This window comes from Erithacus rubecula (genome assembly GCF_903797595.1).
Source record: "Erithacus rubecula genome assembly, chromosome: 2".
Taxonomy (NCBI): Eukaryota; Metazoa; Chordata; class Aves; order Passeriformes; family Muscicapidae; genus Erithacus; species Erithacus rubecula.
Window position 1 is genome coordinate 55,608,793 of NC_136685.1, and position 14,261 is coordinate 55,623,053.

General features: G+C 38.4%; 1 protein-coding gene across 2 annotated transcripts in view; it reads left to right on the forward strand.

Annotated features, from left to right (window-relative positions):
• The window catches only part of MTHFD1L (methylenetetrahydrofolate dehydrogenase (NADP+ dependent) 1 like), a 137,322-nt gene that overhangs the window by 31,898 nt on the left and 91,163 nt on the right, over window positions 1-14,261 (forward strand). For both annotated transcript variants that reach the window (XR_013773499.1, XM_079299279.1), the window contains exons 12-18: window positions 1,455-1,591; window positions 2,815-2,861; window positions 3,700-3,807; window positions 4,682-4,756; window positions 6,100-6,202; window positions 9,365-9,441; window positions 13,607-13,747. Coding sequence is in view for 1 of the 2 variants with exons in the window: in XM_079299279.1 (XP_079155405.1) it covers window positions 1,455-1,591; window positions 2,815-2,861; window positions 3,700-3,807; window positions 4,682-4,756; window positions 6,100-6,202; window positions 9,365-9,441; window positions 13,607-13,747 (688 nt within the window). In the remaining variant the exon portion in view is untranslated. The remainder of the gene's footprint in view (window positions 1-1,454; window positions 1,592-2,814; window positions 2,862-3,699; window positions 3,808-4,681; window positions 4,757-6,099; window positions 6,203-9,364; window positions 9,442-13,606; window positions 13,748-14,261) is intronic.

Below are 14,261 nucleotides of genomic sequence, written 5' to 3' on the forward strand. Positions count from 1 at the left end.
TTTTTCATCTATTTTCTTTTGTGGGACGAAGAAGTGCTTTTGCCAATCTGTGAACTGACTGAACTAAACTGATTCTTACAATTACAGTACAGTTTTTGTGCCATTTGAATTGTGATCTGAGGATAGCAATATCTTTGAAAAATTACTAGTTGGGGAAGGAAGTGTTTCTAATTAGAGCTAGATGTTTCAGCTCAAGTTTTGGAGAGGTCAGAGGGTAAGGGCTCCCCTTTGACTAGGATCCATGTGCATGCTTGTATTTCCTTGGGAATGAACATTAGTTCTTAACACCAGCTTCTCCAAGTACTTCTCTTCAGGTAGAAAAGGCACCAAAAATATGAATGGCTACACTTTGCCAAAAAGGAAGATTTGTGTGAGAGTGGTGTGAGTGGAAAGAAGACTGGGGCTTTCTTCTTTTGCCAATCAGAAAAAGAAAAGGCTGTGCCTCAAAGGAATCATTGAAGTGCATTTTCAAGCCATGAGATGTGTTCATATCTCAGGGAAGAAAAAAAGAAAGCGAAGAAAAACCCCAGCACTGCACACAGACTTTTAACATGGTTCATAAGCAAATGTGCTGCTGTTGAAAGCAGGGAGATGAGCATTTAATCTGAGGTGTCTCTCATTCACTGAAGGCTGATGAAGTATTCTACTGCAAAATCAGCTGTCATTGTCCCTTTACTAAAGGAGCAAGAACTGAGTCTCCTCTAGGGACAAGAATAGAGTATAGGTTAGAGTCTCTGATTTGAGTTTGGAGGTCTTTTTAAAATTCTGTTTCAGTCGTAGTCTAAATATGGGAGCTGTAGCTTGAAGCTTTGATCTTTTGTATGGACTATGATTGTCATTGTCCCCTATTGCTCTTAAATTTCCGAAACAAAAGTGTAGAGTTAAATCATGTTCAATTGAATATAGTGAATTTTGTGTCCTGCTTTATTTAAAAAGCAGTTGATCTGTCATTGTTGAGGGTTATGGTGACATGGAAGCTGGAGAGGCATAGTTGAGTTCTACAAATAAAAGTGTTGGTTATTTAACTTATAATATTCTATTATTTCATTCAAAGTTTGAGCAGTGGGAATAAAAGATTTCATGCATTACTGCAGAAAAATATTAATACATGCTTGGAGTATCGTGATGGATGGTTTGTTAATGAAACTGGTGAGACTTTTGTGCTGTAATAAAAATGCCTAAATTCAATATATTCTTTTTAGAACTTTTGCCAAAATAATCTTCTCTTTTTCTGCTATCATAGTAAATTGCTTAAATAGAAGACACATGTATATTAGCATTCCAGCTTGAGCTAGGGGCTAACATTGTGGCAGTATTTTTGTGAAGATAAAGTAATCTTATTGAAATTTGCTGTACAAATATTCTTCATTGAAATCAAAAGCTCTTAGTTCTGATACCCTTAGCCAGGCTGACATCAGCAAAGAATTTGATTAATCTTTTTCTTGTTTTTCTAGAATAACCCCTACGCCCCTAGGAGAGGGGAAAAGCACAGTCACAGTTGGTCTCGTTCAGGCACTTACTGCACACCTTAACATTAATTCCTTTGCTTGTCTGAGACAACCTTCTCAAGGACCTACTTTTGGAGTGAAAGGTACATAATGTTGCTGAACCTATGACCTCTTTCAGATTAAAAGGAAATACTGCGGTTTTTTTGTCTTTTAAAATTTATTTCTTCTTCTTAAATTTCTTAATTGCTTCACTCTGGATTGTCCCAGTAGTAGCATATTTAATACCTGAGTAACTAATAGATTAAGGTTTCTTGCACACAACTTCCTGTGCAAGGTTCACACCTATGTTCCTGCACTTAACATGTATTGATAATGCAGACAAAACCTAAACATAATGAAAGGCAGAGGAATGTAATTAGCCATGAGGAATTTTGTGTAACACACCCTTCCAGCCACCCCTCTACTTGGAGACTCTTTAAATAAGTTTTTAATATTCCTGTCTAATTATTCCTTGAGAAAAGGTCCTCACTGGATATTTCCAGCAGTACAATGAACTTAGCAGTTGTGGTTCACTGTTAGCTGCACAGGTTTGGCTGGGTCTGAACCTCTTCTCTGTTCTCCTGAGCTGTCACCTCTGAGCGTGGCCTATTATTGCCTTTTAGCCTAAAACCCTGTAAGATCCTGAAGGCCAAGTAATACCCAGCCAGATTTCAAGCCCATCTTCAATGCTGATAGGAAGTAATGCAATCTTTTTTTGCCATTTCTCAGCTGAAATTGGTGCCTAACTGGGCAAGCACTCCCCATCTGCTCTGCTTTGCTTTGCTGAAGTTTAAGTTAACAAGTTTGGTTTCAGCTGGAAGGCTCCTGGTGCTTGGTACTTCTCAGCTAAGACTGGTGATGTGAGTGCTTTAATCCCTCCACTCAACTTGTGCATAGGCTACAGCAAATTTCTTTGCCTGTACCATGAGAGGTAGAGGGTAAGGAGTGTTCAGGCAAGGGTGTGAAGGTTTCATTCAGAAGCAGTGCTTGCTTGTGACTGCTTTGTCTTTCCACCCAGCAGCTGCATGTGCATGACTAAATGTGTCCTAAATCTGGGCAGGAGCAGAGGGTAGCCCTTACATAGCCAGAGCCTGTACCACCCATCACATATATGCTTTCATTCCAGACCAGGAATTCCCTTTTTACTGCCTGCTGAAAAAAAAAAAAAGGCCAACAAGATTAAGGAAGTAATGTTTATTTGGGTGCATCACTGACCTAACAGAAATCAAAATACCAAGAATGTGTCATCATTGCTGTATGTTTCCCTTTGTGTGTTTAAAGATTGTTTTTTTCCAAAACTGATGTGACCTTGTGCTTCCCTGTGCAGGTGGAGCAGCTGGAGGTGGATATGCTCAAGTCATCCCCATGGAGGAGGTGAGATAGCTTCAACTTGCAGTCTGTGTTGTGGCTTAATAGGCATGATGGTATCCAATTGAAGATGGGACTTGACGATCTTGGAGGTTTTTCCCTACCTTAATGATTCTATGATATTCACAGTGTTTGTTTGGAAATGTGTGGCAGTTTCACCCCAAGGGAATCTGATTTAGAGCTCAGCAAAATCTCTCTGTGGCCAGAACTGGTCAGGAACCACCTTGACCGTGCACAGCTGGTCCAAGCAGAGTTCTATGTCAGCCCTGAAGTGCCATTAAAACTGACCTTCCAACTCCTTCTGTCAGACATTAAAAATACAGTACCTGTCTTAATTTAAGATGCTCATTTCAGAATTTTCACAAAACTTTGCTTGTTAAACTTTGTATCAGTGAAGTTCATGCCTGTGAGGTTAGGGGCTGTGTCCTGCAGCTAACAGAAAGCTGGCACATGTCCCCAAGGCCAGGATGCGTGCTGTGCTTTGGGGCAGATTCAGCAGTAATCCACACCTCTGGTCCAGGTCAGTTAGTAATGCTAAACTGGTTCAGTGTTAATGATGTGGAACTGTAGCTCTTGGCTTCTTATTCTTGAAGCATTTAGCAAAGAATGAAGATATTCTTGGCTTTGACCACACTTAAGAGTAGTCTACCATGTTCTCAGATGAAAACAAATCCTTCATATGGCCCAGTGTATTTTACCTGGAAATCCTTAGCCTACCCTGACAGCTGTCTGTCCTGAGAGCTGCAGTCTCAAGAAGATAGCAATGATTTGTGCTGCTAATTTGTCTTAGTGAATTTAATTAAATATTTTCTTATAAAAAGATCTTGTTGTTTCCCCCTTCTAGTTCAATCTTCATTTGACTGGAGATATTCATGCTATAACTGCTGCAAATAATTTGCTGGCTGCTGCTATTGATGCTAGGATCTTGCATGAGAATTCTCAATCTGATAAGGTGAGAATTATTTTCTTCTATCCAGATGACATTTTTTATTTTTAATTTTTCAATAAACTGCATTTCAGAGAAAAACATGCTGTTTATAATTTTATATTTTCATCATATGTTGGTGAAGCCATTTTATGTTCTGCTGGGAACTCTTCCATATACAATGCATTTTTCTGGCACATAGCTATCATAAGGTTGTCTTTAAGATAAGGATCTCATGCCCAGAACATTGACAACTATTTCCAATTGTACTGAATAGTGTAGTAAAGCATATTTTCCCTACCTATAATCCTTTTCTTTTCAGTAATTTGAAGACTCACTTTAAAGTTACAAATTGTATTTTTGGTGTGTAGTTGGGTATGATGTACCTTAAGAAGAAGGAGTTATGGGGAAAATAAACCAGATCCTTGTCCCTATGCTAAATATTTTGTGACCTTAAACAAATCTTAACTTGGGCCTTTAAAGGGAAGGGAGAAGATCAAAGAAAGAGCCTCTTCTTTCTGTCTGTAGTATTAAAGTCGAGCAGGGTTGTCATATTCTCTTAGCTTGGTACATTTGTACACAATGTACCAATTAGGCCAGTTTGGAAATTTCAATTGTGGTTTAAATACTTTGGATCTTGTTTAAAGTTTTAAAAGGTTCCCAGTTTCAAAATTAATATATATTTTTTGAGAAAACCAATAATCTTTGTCAATTAGATTTTAGACTGTTAAATCATACACGTGGCTCAGAAACCACCTTCTCAGAATTGCTTTTTAAATCTTTAACCAGAAGTCCACAACCTATATAGTTAGAAAATTCTTACTGAAATTAAGTGGAATAAATTTTAAAAGTATTAGCTTTTTATAACTTTTTCTTTGAACTTCTTGTGTGTTTTTTCTAGTCTTTATATAATAGGCTGGTTCCAGTAGTTAATGGTGTGAGAGGATTTTCTCCTATTCAGCTTGCCCGTCTGAGAGTAAGTTGTTAATTCAGTCTCTCCTCAATTATAGTGTCTCTTCATGAAATGTATTCTCTTTCACAACTTGTTTAAAATGATTTGATGTATGGGACTGAATTTGTATAAACCCTCATGAATATATCAAGTCTAGACTTTTTTCTGAAAGCATCATCCTTGGAGCAATAGGATCTGGGTCTGATATTATTTTTATACCTAACATTTTTGCTATTCTTTTCTCCTGAAATAAACCAGTAATGTTTTTAAATGCTCTGTCTTTTCTGATGAAATATTAGAGGTTTTAAAATATTTTTCCAATTATGGTATAGTCACGTTTGAAAGCTCACATTCTTTGGTTTTGCAATATTTTCTAATTTTGAAAGTTTAATATAGCATATATTTCTGAGGTTTTATTGATGTCAATCTGACAGTGTTCTTCCTTCAAGGAGTACATTTGTATGGTCAGTGTATTTTTGTATCCCATCTTTCTCCCTGAATGCTTCCAAAAGAGCTTCCTGTGCAATTTGTGTAAATAACATGTCTGGGTTTCAGAGTACCATTCTGATAAAAGCCTAGAGAAGAACACAGTCCATTAGTGTAGGAGAAAGGGAATATGAACCCCTTGAATATGACCCTTAAGGACAGCTCCAGTTTTTGTGTGGCCAGTTCCATGTTTGTTGTTGGCTGGTGAGTCCTGACTGATCGTGTGTCAGTCATGGGGTGGCAATGGACAGCTGCCAAGTGCACACTTGGAATTCGGGGGTGGAAAGAAGGATAGAGGTAGTGCCAGCTTCTGTTTTGGCAGAGGGAAAAAGAGTTCTCATAACATTTTAAGCTTTTGTGTTGCTCAGTTGAATGTCAGTAAACTAAAATGAGGATAATGCTTGATTGACTCTAAGGCAGAATCAAGCTCAGAGATTGTTACATCCGAATTTTGAGTATTTTCAATTTGTTCTTGTTTACACTACTATAGATAATAGGTTATGGAAAGAGGAGGAGTGTTTGCTTTATTCATGACATACCAACTATCTCTATATTTGAGATTAATTCTTCTCTTCACATGAGCTGCAATTTAGTAAATGAAAGTTTGGCTTTATAACATTCAAGTACATTAATCATAATTTCCAATATAATTGAATTATTTTGCTGTGAATTGTTTCAGTGCTATGATTCCTTATAATTAACAAGATGTCAATTGTAACGAAATCACTATGGGACCAGACTGAGTTTTTCTCAAACAGAATTACTAAGATTGAAACATCTCACACATGTGGGGTTGATAAGCCAGAGCAGCTACACCATTTGAAACAAATAAGCACTTAGTTGATTATTCCATTGCACTTACTGAACTTGTTTGTGTGTAGAGGCTGGGAATAAACAAGACTGATCCTGGGACTTTAACAGAAGAGGAGATCAGCAAATTTGTGCGCCTTGACATTGACCCCTCAACCATAACATGGCAAAGAGGTATGTAGGCAGAAGGCCTCACTTCATCTTGGACTTCATCATAACTTATCTCCTAATTTGCTTCATTTTACCTGAATCAGAACCAATTCTGCTCTGGCAGCAAGAATAACCAGTTTGCAAGTGTGGGTTCATAACAAATGCAGGTGCAGCATGTTGCTCTAAACTTGGTCAAGTATCTGCAATTACTCAAGAGACTAAAATTCAGAAAGATAGGTTTCTTTGACAGTTTAAATACACCCCCAGTCACTCTCACATTAGGTAATACCTCTCCAGACACGTGAAAATGCCTTTTCTGTGTATTTTGCAAATCTTAGCCATTATTTTCTTAACTTGTCTGTATTCTTCTTGATTTTGGTCCCTCATCCTCCCCAACTCAATGGCCTGGGTAGCTCAAGAGACTTAATAGGCTTAAGGGATTATGTGTTTTTCTGATTTTTGAAGTCTCTTGGGTTGTTTGCTTCATTTGGAAAAAGAGATGAAAGATGAGTTGATGTTGCCAAGCAAACTGATATCCACTCTGACACCCTTAGACAACTCCCCTGTGCTTTTACCAGTTCTAGTGCTGGGTCAAATTTCAGTGTTTACCTCAATTTCTATACCTGTCTTTTTCTTCTTTAGGGAAGTAAACTCTGCATAAAGTTTTGAGCTAAATACCACTGGATTTTATTTTCTTTCTTAGTTCTTAAACACTAGAGTTATCACTGTTAAATGGAATGCACTGTGATGCTTAGAAAAAAGGGTGAATCTATTGAGAAGGGAGGAGTCTTGGCCATGCTTTGCTGTGCCCTTTGTGTGTGTGTCATCTCAGACTTGGGATATTTTTCTTAAGATAATTGTGGAGATGTGGCATAAGATGTTTTTTATTAGTGACACAGTGTGTCTGGAAGAGACTTGTAGTAGGATAAAGAAGTAATATAAATGTTTAGTGTAATATGATTCCTCTTTTTTATCAGCATGGGTTTGGGAGGAGGCAACATTGCTCAACAGCTGTTAACCTCAAGGGAGTTATTTAATTAATCTCAAACAATGTTAGTGAAATTTCTATTCCACACAGCTCTATATGATGTACATACCTTAAACATTTTAGGAAAAAACCTGGGTTTAGGAATGGTTTAGATAACTTGGAGAGTGTTTTATTTAGTACTGTTTCTGCAGTCCATATGTCTATGAAGCTTGTTCAGCACCAGGGAATCTGTAGGGAAAAAGAGCTAAGATATCAGATCTTCTGAAAATTAACTTCAGGACCTGTTTCCATAGAAGTATCACAAACTTTCAGTCCATTGTCAGCTTACACTAACTTGAAAACGTACGATATACTGGAAAAGGAAAGCTTCCCCCTTCTTTGTCTTCACCTGATAGTCAGATTCTGTTTACATCTCTGGAGGATAAGGAAGTGGATACATTAAACCTAACACTTATTTGAACCTAAACCTTAGTGAAAGGTTTACTTTGGGTGAAGGAGGAGGGAAGATTTGGAGAAGGAAAAATTGCTTTTATGGCAAAACCAGTTATTTCTTATTTTATTAATACTTAGTGATGCTATTGGAATCTTCTTGGAGAGTGAGTGACCAGAGTGAGAAAGTAAGTATGTCTCAGGGGCCAGGAATTGCAGGAGCAGTTGCAGTTTCATGGTAAGGGTGTTTAGATTACATGATTTCACAAGCAAGGTCCAGATAAAAAAGCAGCTCACTGGCTGTCGAGGCTGGTGGGAAGGTGGGTTCCTGCCCTCAGGAGTGCCTGTGTAGGCAGGAAAGACATTTAAATCTACTTAAGCTGTGTTGTGAGACTGAGCTTCCAGGAAGAGAAGGGGGAAGCCTGTGCTGGGGAGATCAGCTTGCCATATGGCTTCACAGTGCCATATGGCACCACAGCTTGGTGCAAGGCTGCAGCTTCCATGCACCAGGCTCTGTTCTGCAATTTCTGCCAGTAGTGTAGTGTTTTAGAGTATGACTGTGTATATATAGAAACTAAAATGAGTTGGCCAAATCTATATTGCACCATCCCTTAAATGGAATTCCTGAAGAAATTAGGGGCCTGAAGATGGAGTAGAGGGAAGAAGGTATGTGTGGTATTTACAACAGCCCAAGAGAAATGCCCAAGAAGGGGGAAAGTGACTTAAATCTTGGTTTTCTTCCAATTCACTCACAACCCTGTACTGGGGTTGTGGAACATTAACATTCAAAGTACCTTTTGTTCTTGGGTAATTATGTCATCTTTTTCTGTACAGATAGAAATATTTTTTTTAAATCACCAAATGCAGCAGGAAACGTGGAAGAAGCTCACTGACCTTGAGTACTGACAGCGTCTCTGGGGGTTCCTGGACTCTTTGCTTATAAATGAACAGGACTCAAGTCTATCAGAAGATTGATTTCTTTCCCAAGCTACAGTCTGAACTTACCAAGAATACCTTGCACCCTTTATTTTAGGGTTGGATCAAACTTAAGCATTTCTAGGGCTACAGAGCCTATAAGAAAAAGAGAGGCTATTTTTTTGTTCTTGGAATTGGTATGTCCCCTTGTCCTATCACTACATGCCCTTGTAAAAAGTCCCTCTTTAGATCCTTTAGGTGCTGGAAGATGCTATAATGTCTTCCAAGAACCTTCTCTTCTCTAGGCTCAACAGCCCAAACTCTCTCAGTCTGTCTTTATAACAGGGATGCTCCAGCCCTCTGATCATCCTCATGCTGTGCAGCTTAGTATGGAGTGAGTTACTTACTGTGATGCATGTGAAAGATATTTGTCTGGAAAAACCAATCTGACAGCATAATCATCCTTTAAAAGAGGAACTGACCAACATCATGCAGTCTTAAAATCAATTCTTAACAAGTCAGTGATGAAGCAGACAATTAGAAGTAGATCTGGTACTTTGTATCTACTAAGACTGATATTTCTCTTATAAAATACTAAATTGTATGTTGGAATACTAAGAATCTGTTAGCCTCAAATGCTGTTCAAATAACCTGTATTTGAGTTGTTTCAACCTGCCATCAAATGGTATCAACTAGAAGGGAGCAACCAAGTCAGCGCTGATATGCAGAGTGTGGTTATCTGGTTATGCTGTTGGAGCAGTTTAATCATATGTGTAACAACAGGTGTGCCTGGGAAAATCCATATTCCCGAGTCCTTGTTAACATGTTTTGCTTCTGCTATTCCCTTATTCCAGTGGTGGATACAAACGACAGATTCCTGCGCAAAATAACAGTTGGGCAGGGAAATACGGAGAAAGGATTTGCCCGCCAGGTATGTAAAGGCAGTTAATAAATCACATTCTGGACAGGCTTTGCATTAGAGGCTGAGAGTTTCTGCAGTTCTTTCAGCCTACTTTGAGTTGCAATATTGATGTCTGTTGCTGTTGTGTAGTAATCTTGCAGTGAAACTGATCGTGTTCATTAGCAACTGAATCTGAATTTTCAGAAACAGAAATCAATGCATATTCTACAATGTGTCGAAAGCACTTAAAAAATTGCATGTGTCAGGTGTTTAACATTGTCCTATGACAAAACGCCTTTATGCCCTTATAAAGTTAATTTGTATGACTTTTAATTTTTTTTAAATCTCTTAACAATTTATGTAGCATACAGGTAATTCAAATTGCACTTAAATTTCATTTTAAAAATTGTTAAAAATAAGCTTTTAATTCGGAGTTCTCATTTCCCTGATATGCATCTTAACTTTGAAATGTTAACTGTAAGAACTTTGAGCATGTGCATGCTTTTATTATGGGGGCTTCTAAGGATCGTTCAGCAAATAAGTACTTTTCAGTGGTGTAGAAAGCTAACCTGCATTACTATAGGAGAGATTTTGAAAGTTTATTAAAGAACTTACTGATAAATTGAAAACCAGACCTTCCCAACACCTCCTGAACAAGTATTCCTGATGTAATGTAGGTAAGTAAATTTCTGAAACAACACAATATGGAACAGCAGAGGAGGAGTAAATTCATTGTGGTGATGTGGAGTTGTTCCTAATTTGATGAAGATCTTGTAATCTAATGTTCTGAATAATGAAATTCATGAGGTTCTGACTATTTTGATGTAAACAGCTCTTGTGGTAGAGATAAGACCTCCACATTTTTGAAAATCCTAGCTTGAATTTTTCTTTACCATTTCTTTGACATTTTCTTTAACATGTGCCTGAATAAAGAGACCAAAAGATATTGCTGTATTTTTTGCAGCAGGTAAAGCAAAGCCAAATTGGAGTGAAGAACTTCAAAGAGAAATCATAAAATCCTAGAGCAGTTTGGGTTGGAAGGGATCTTCAAAATCATCTAGTTCCAAGCATTCTGCCCTGAGCAGGGACACCTTCCACTAGAAATGCTCACTTATTTTGGTTTTGAATGCACAAAATAGAATTTTTTTCCATCTGCAGCTCACAGGAAATTCAATATTAGCTAATAGTAATTTCTGATAATGGGCTGGAACTACCAAATATTGTACTTGGTATGAGTTCCTTCAACACTTGAGACCTTTTCATGTGTTTAGATTTGTTTCAGTTACTCAATATGATTATTAGTTTTGGGCTGGGTTCTGCCAGCCTTATTGTGTAGTGTTTTACCACTGTAATTGCACTGCTGAGTTAAACATAGTTTATTTTATTACAGAGTAGTACTTGACAATATTGCTGTCAAATGTTGCTTCTGTACTTTTTTGGGTAAAATTAATGCTTTCGGTATTGAGATGTTGGACTGATGCATATCCATTCACATTTTAACATGGACTTAGTGACTCAAGAAATAGAATTAGCAGTTAGGAAACTCATTTCAGAGCCTAGCCAGAGATCCAGAGAAAACAGGACTTCACAGTTAACAGATGCATTTTATAAATATTTGGAATGATGTTCTAGCGCTCTTAAAATCAATGACACCTGTGTAAAATGGCAGAGCACAGCAGGCACAAAAGTCTGCATTTTAATGAACAGGGATGCTGTGGTTTGTGAAGAGTATTACATGACTGATGCCCTTGAACCTGCAATTGAATCCATGTGGGTGGATCCTTTCATCAATACAAAAATGGCTTTGCAGCTAAGACTTCTGTCAGCACTTCATAGGTGTATAAAGGTTATTAGAGTTAAAAAGCACCTGCTACTGCAATCTAGTGTGCCTGTTTCTTCAACTAAATTTTATGCCACTCTTTGAACATCTACCTGGGATTGTTTTTCTTGTCCTTTTGGATTTATAGAGAAACAATGTTAAAAACTTTCTTGTCGGTTTTCCGATAAACATTCTGATAAATTGGAAATATTTCACTAAAATGGGTTGGACATAGATTTCTCAGGCTTTTTTCTTATCTTCCATAAGCTGCAATGACTTATTGAGGACATTCTCAAATTCAGAATAGATAGTGGTATCCATGTCACCACAATGCTAACAAAGTTCATTGCATGTAGAGCCACTTCCAAAAAATACAAAAAAATCTGTTTTGTAGTTTCACCATTTCACTTTTATCTCCATGCTGATAATCTCAGTTACAGAACTATTGTTCTTTTCCCTGGTATGTAGGACTCTCTGCCTATGTCCACAGCAGAAAAGTGCTCAGGTGTCTGCAGAAGTTTTGACTAAACAAGTGGGTACCTAGAGGTCAGCCTGACTAGGGCTGCTCTGGGCTGTAGCTGTCAGAACTAAAAGCAGGAACATGGGTTTAAAAAGGGCAGAAGCTCTTAAATACTAGGCAAATGCACAAGAGTGGTAGGGTGTATGTTCTAAGCAGATGCTTCTTAACAACAGACAAAGCTCTCAATTTGAACAGATTCCTCTGGTGTTAGCATGGGATACATCTGCCAGAGATCTGATGGAAAGAGTCCTGGGCTTTTTCTTATGTGGTAGGATGTCAGTTACTAAACTATATGTAGGCTTTTATTGCTGGAGATGGAGAGATTACTAAAGAAATGCAATTCTTGATCACTGCCAGCATTGCATTCCTATCACATAATATATTAATGGCTTTTCTTTTCTTCTCTTTTTATGTTCTGACAGCATGTGGCCTGAGCTTTACTAATAGTGAATTAGTACAAATACTACTAATCTATACTCTTAAAGAAAAGTAAAAACTATTGCTTACATTGTGCTGAAATGCTGCACAGTATGGATGTGTTTCTATAAAAGCATTAGAACTAATGCCACATAGGTTTCTTTGTACTTTTTGACTTACATATTTGTTCATTTAATTTTTTAAAAAAAGGGGGCAGAGACATATTTTACATTTTCATAGGTCAAGCACAAGACTTAACAGCATAAACTCTAAATTTTGAGCTTAAGTAGAAAAAGAATGCTCAAATTTAACAAGAATGTTTGTTAAACCAGAATAAAAAGCTATTGGAGAGCATTACAGAAAGAAAAAAAAAATTAAAAACCCTCCACAATGCAGTGTTCCTTTGCTCAGGCCAGTAAAGCTCAAAAGACATCTGGTGATTTTCTGTTTCTGCCATAGAAAAGATATTCTTGATCTTTCAAGGAGCTTCTCTGAGGAAAATGTGAGTCAAGAGACTAAGCAGTCTGCAGCACTGGTCCTCAAATAAATGCAGTGTAATGGAGAATATTAATGAGGGAATATAAAGTGTTTGAAGTTCACAGAATCATACAATATCCTGAGTTGAAAGGGATGCATCAAAGTCTGACTCTTGGCCCTGTGCAGGACCATCCCTAGGAGTCACACCTTATGCCTGAGAGCATTGTCCAAACGCTTCTTAAACTCTGTCAGGCTTGATTCTGTCATCACTTCCCTGAGACTCTGTGCCCAACCACCCTCTGGGTGAAGAACCTTTTTCTGATATCCAATCTAAATCTCCCCTGGCACAGCTTCAGGCCATTTTCTTGGGTCCTGTCACAAGAGCAGAGATCAGTGCCTGCCTCTTCCCCTCACCAGAAGTTCTAACTGAGGTTCTCCTCTCATTTTCCTTCAGGCTGAACAGACCCAGTGACCTCAGCTGCTCCTCACAGGGCTGCCCCTCAAGGTCCATTGCCATTTTTGTAGCCCTCCTTTGGATACTTTCCAATATTTTTATGTGTTTCTCATATCATGGCACCCAGAACCACCCCCAGCACTGGAGGTGAGGCTGCCCCAGCTCAGAGCAGAGCAGGACAATCCCCTCCCTTGCCTGGCTGTGATGCTGTCCCTGAATCCCCCAGGACAGGGATGGCCCTCCTGGCTCCAGGGCACTGCTGGCTCATTGCCATGGACCAGGAGCACCAGGTCCCTTTTTGCAGCTCTGCTTTCCCACAGCTTATTGCCCAGTCAGTCCATACAAGTTACTCTAGTCTTGAATAATCTCAAAAAGCTGTAAGTTACCATTTAGAACTTGTTTGAATTCCAGTGTGAAATTTATCTTTCCTGAGTTTATTCCTGATGATCCCCTGTGAGTATTTCAGCTGACTTTGATTTGATTCATGATTCTCATTTCTACTTTACAGGCCCAGTTTGATATTGCTGTTGCAAGTGAGATTATGGCCATCCTGGCACTTACCACCAGCCTTCAAGATATGAAGGAAAGACTGGGGAGAGTGGTGGTGGCTAATGACAAGAAAGGACAACCAGTAACAGCAGAGGATTTGGTATGTTCAATGCTGTAGAGACCTGTGAATAACCTCAGACGTGTTTGTTTTGCCTCTTGAAGCATTAAAAAGGCAGGTGCATGCCAAGGATTTTGCTTTGAACATCACAGTCGGATATCAAAGAAAGACCATCTTCTGGGCCAAAACCTGCTTGGGAATGAGAATGAGAACAAGATGTAGAACTTATTTCTTCAACTCTGGTAACATCTGGTTCAGTAAACCTCTGGTCTCCATAACCTACTTGGATCATTTTCTGCACTTCTTAAGGCAAACAAATTCAGTGCTGGAGGGAGTCAAAGTGCAGGCTCTTATTTGGGAGAGCTGGTAATGTTTGCTACTGTGCTTTTAGAGTCTGCTCAGATGTTGCAATGATAGTTACCACATGAATGCCTGTACCACTGAATCAGAATGGAAACAAGCTGTTCTTAATTCAAAGGTTGCTGATAGTGCTTGGGACAGGTTTATCTGTCATTAGATTTTTTTTTTTTCTTCTTTGCCTTCATTAGTTTCTGCT